The sequence below is a fragment of the Otolemur garnettii genome, unplaced genomic scaffold (assembly GCF_000181295.1).
Source record: "Otolemur garnettii isolate 467f Iridium unplaced genomic scaffold, OtoGar3 scaffold00011, whole genome shotgun sequence".
Taxonomy (NCBI): domain Eukaryota; kingdom Metazoa; phylum Chordata; class Mammalia; order Primates; family Galagidae; genus Otolemur; species Otolemur garnettii.
The window spans coordinates 3,120,545-3,125,027 of NW_003852406.1; the positions used below are offsets into that span (position 1 = coordinate 3,120,545).

At 41.2% G+C, this 4,483-nt stretch overlaps 1 protein-coding gene across 1 annotated transcript in view; it reads left to right on the forward strand.

Annotated features, from left to right (window-relative positions):
• The window catches only part of SLC27A2 (solute carrier family 27 member 2), a 48,753-nt gene that overhangs the window by 34,575 nt on the left and 9,695 nt on the right, over positions 1–4,483 (forward strand). Inside the window, exons 6-7 of the mRNA XM_012801783.2 lie at positions 2,885–2,975; positions 3,548–3,789. Coding sequence (XP_012657237.1) covers positions 2,885–2,975; positions 3,548–3,789 — 333 coding nt within the window. The remainder of the gene's footprint in view (positions 1–2,884; positions 2,976–3,547; positions 3,790–4,483) is intronic.

Consider the following 4,483-nt stretch of genomic DNA (forward strand, 5'->3'; position numbering starts at 1 on the left):
TGTTGTCTTTTTGAGCTCAAGCAGTCAGTCTTCCAGATAACCAACTATTCTACAAACTTCCAGGAATTCTGAACAAATGCTGAGCCTCCCTTGGCTGGTCACAGCTCATACTGCCTGGTCATGCAACAGCCATACTGGAACTCCAAGCAACCTGGGTCCTCAGGGACAGACCAGCAGAATACAGAGAACAGTAATCAGTGTGCATAAGAGCTCTGGCTCTGGAGAGCAAATCTCAGCCCTTCCACATGCTAGCTGAGTGACCTTGGGCAAGTAACTTATGTTCCTTAGGCCTCAATTCCATCATCTGTAAAACAAGGCAGAAACAGAAAATATGGAGCCTATGGAGCCTATGGAGCCCAGTGCCTGCCTCCCCGTCATTCAGTAAGGGAAAGGCATTGTTGAAATGGTTAAATTAAACAACTCATGAAAAAGCCCTTAGAGGCCGTAGCCTAGTGCCCATCATATGATGAATATTTGTTTGCTGTAATGATAATTATCATTCCTTTTCTTGTAATCTTGCCTGATCTCAAGACACTCCAGCAATGACAGCCAAATCTGTGCTACACAGATTCCCCCACTGCCCTCCAACCCTGTCCAAGCACATGGCTATTTTAAGCTGCATGAATCAAAGTTTAAGTTCAGTTCCTCAGTCACACTAACTGTTCCAAGTGTTGAATAGCCAAATATGGTTAGTGACTGCCACGTGGAGCAGTGCAGATGTAGAACGTTTCCATCGTCACAGACAACCCCACTGGCAGCGCTGTGACAGAGTCCATGTCCTACTCCCCCTCACGACCACCGCTGAGAGGGTGAGCGAGTGGTGCGTATAGGCAGCACCCAGATTACAAACGCCCAACTGTTATATGAGTCACACTTACTAACTGAGGCTGTTACAGGTAATAGGTAAAAGTACCTGTTCAACTTACATACAAACTCGACCTGCAGAGCTTGCCTTGTCTGTGACCTGGGGACCGCCCGTATTACTGCCTTGTCCATGACCTGGGGACCGCCTGTATTACTGCCTTGTCTGTGACCTGGGGACCGCCCGTATTACTGCCTTGTCCATGACCTGGGGACCGCCTGTGTTACTAATTCTTTGCTTTCTCATCCATTGATTGCCATATTTCATTGTCAGTTTTTAAACTTTAAACAAAACAACATTTAAAAAAAAAATTTGGCTCATGCCCAAAATCCTAGCACTCTGGGAGGCCGAGACAGGTGGATTGCCTGAGCTCACAGTTCGAGACCAGCCTGAGCTGGTAAAACCCCATCTCTAAAAATAGCTGGTCATTCTGGTGGGTGCCTATAGTCCCAGCTACATGGGAGGCTGAGGCAAGAGAATCACTTGAGCCCAAGAGTTTGAGGTTGCTATGAGCTATGACACCACAGTACTCTACTAAGGGTGACTCTGTCTCTAAATAAATAAAAATTTTATGTAGAAAGAAGCACTAGTTACCACCCAGAAATGTTTGGCATTCTAGCATATAAATAAGATCTGCATTTGTTGACCATAAATGCCACTTGTTTTTTAATAAGCTGCTATAAAAAGCGTATGATTGCTTGCTTTACCCTATAGACTTGAACATAAAGTTGCAATGGGCACAGTAATCAGGACTAATAATTGCATCCAAATACTGTCATATTTGCATTTTTCTGCCCATGGGAATAATAATATACTTATTACTCTTAACGAAGTATTGAAATTTAAATCTTTATGCCATTGAATTTTATATTAAATATGACACGATTTAATAATTTTGTAGTTATGGGCATGAAGTATAATCATTATGCCTTTGATTCTTAAATATATAGGATAGCACTTTCTTGGCAATGCGAAACATATAATAAAGGCATATTAATATAGGGTTCTATAAGATTTTTTTTGAGACAGAATCTCACCATGTCACCCTTAGTGGTTGAGTGCAGTGACATCACAACTCACAGCAACCTCGAACTCTTGGGCTTAAGCGATTCTCTTGTCTCAGCCTCCCAAGTAGCTGGGACTACAGGCACCCACCACAACGCTCAGCTAATTTTTTTTGTTGTTGAAGTTGTCATTATTGTTTAGCAGGCCCGGGCTGGGTTCAAACCCACCAGGCCCGGTATATGTGGCCTACACCCTAACCATTGAGCTATGGGCGCCGAGCCACATTATGTAAGATTTTTAAAAGCCATTTGTGATACATCCATCAAAAGACATGTATATGGGTCATCACAAAAGTTATGAGGTACACAAAAAAATCAAGAAATGTAAACCAACGAAGCCCTCCCAGCAACACTGATAAGCCAATCAAGTTGAAACTGGCCCAGGTGAATCAGAAAGGATACTGCTGTCAACTGTTTCTTGGGAGTGAAATTATGGACTATAACACAGTCTGGCTCTAAACTTTCATAGTGACCAAGAATGTTTGTAACAGCTTTATTTCTAATAGTCCAGAACTTGAGATAATCCAAACTCTCATTAACAGGAAAATGGGTCAGTAAATTGTGGCATATTTATGCAAGTGAAAATTACATGGCAATAAAAAATAAACCATGATCAGAAGGACCAATATGGATGAATGAATATCACAGACTCACTGAGTGAAAGAAACAAACACTAAGGCATATGGTTTTTTTTTTTATTTGAGGTCTAAGATTAACTGATAGTAATAAAAGTCAGAATAGTAGTTAACTTCACAGAAAAGGGCAAGAGGAGACTTTTTAGATGAAATGAAAATGTTTTCTATCTTGTTCTGGGGGGTAGTTACACGGCGCATACAAATGCAAAATCTCACCAACTTGTACACTTAAGATATGTGTACATTATGTATGTTATACTGCAATAAAAAAGAAACAATTCTAAAATAGGTGTACTCAAAATGACATACTGTAATTTTTCTAGAAAGTCATAAGTTATGACCTGATTAAATACGATGTGGAGAAAGATGAACCTGTCCGTGATGGAAATGGATACTGCATCAGAGTTCCTAAAGGTACGGAGGATTCAACCTGTGCCCTTTCTTATCTTGACCAAGTGACATTTAAAGACTCATGTATTATTACCAAATGGTAAAATTTAGCAAAGTGGGGCAAATGAGGTGTTTAAGTATCCTCGGAAATACAGAAATTCTAAAAGGTGCTAATTTATACTATAGTAATATAATTACCATTTTTACCCTAGCTTAATAACTTCGTGCTTATGCAGTGTTTTATAGGAAGGGATATGCAATTATGGTTGCAAAACTATGCTTAGCTTTAGGTGGTCTTTAGTGTAAGCTTTAACTACTGTGCATTTGTCTAACTGTGTGTAAATCATTATTCAATATAGAATCAGCATTAAAACAATTGCAGGTGTGTAGCTGTATAAAATAATGTGTACGTGTGTGGTTATGTTTGTGTGTATATGATGCACGCACACCCACATACAACACATGCATGGAAAATGACACTTCCTACAGCCAGCTTATTGCTAGTGGGTTGCATGGCATCCTTTTAAGCACAGGTTGATCTATAAATGTGCTTACCTCCAGCCCATAAAATAATAATTTGCTTTCTTTTGTCTTAGGTGAAGTTGGACTCCTGGTTTGCAAGATCACACAGCTTACACCATTTAGTGGCTATGCTGGGGGAAAAACTCAGACAGAGAAGAAAAAACTGAGAGATGTCTTTAAGAAAGGAGACATCTATTTCAACAGTGGAGATCTCTTAATGATTGACCATGACAATTTCATCTACTTCCACGACAGAGTTGGAGATACCTTCCGGTTGGTTTCTCTAATTTATTTAGCCAAAAATAAACACGGTTCAGCTTACTCCTAAATTAGAATCACATTCCCCTTTGGTGCTGGTGCTTCATTCCCTTCTGTTCTCTTTGGCATGTCAGTTCATCCTCCTGTGTTCCCGGAGAATAGGCAGGGAAGTGCGTGGAACAGAGCATCACCCTCTAGTGCACAGTTAACCCTGCGTCAGAGTTCTGAGGACTAAAGTCCTTTTCACGCCTCCTGTTTGTCCTTTGTTCATTACTGGTCACTCTTAGGGCAGCCAGGGATTTTCACACTGTTTCCAATCAAGGGGCCTTTCTTCAGATAAAGTCAAATGAAAATGAATGTGGAGCCCGTTGAAGAGGAGGTAAGGGGTTCAGAGCCCTTCCCCTCCCTCCATCCCCAGCCAGATGGTTACCCACAAAACCCCCAGGTCAGCACTAAGAAGCTTGAAAGTCCTTCTAATAGACCATGAAATTAATTTCTAACAATAGCATAGTCCTCCAGCCTCCTGACACAGCCTCCTTCCTTGATAAACCCCCTAAAGGGGTTTGCCCTTTACAGTGCCTGACACACATAATTACGTTCTGCATGAATGAATGAGGGAGGGATGGAAGTTGTCTGACTGCAGTAGATGGATCTCTTGGGCTTGAATGAGGAAAACCAAGCTCCAGATCCTCAGGGTCCCTTCCATCTCTAGTATTCCATGACTCAGAGTCTGTATCATTATTTTATCCCAC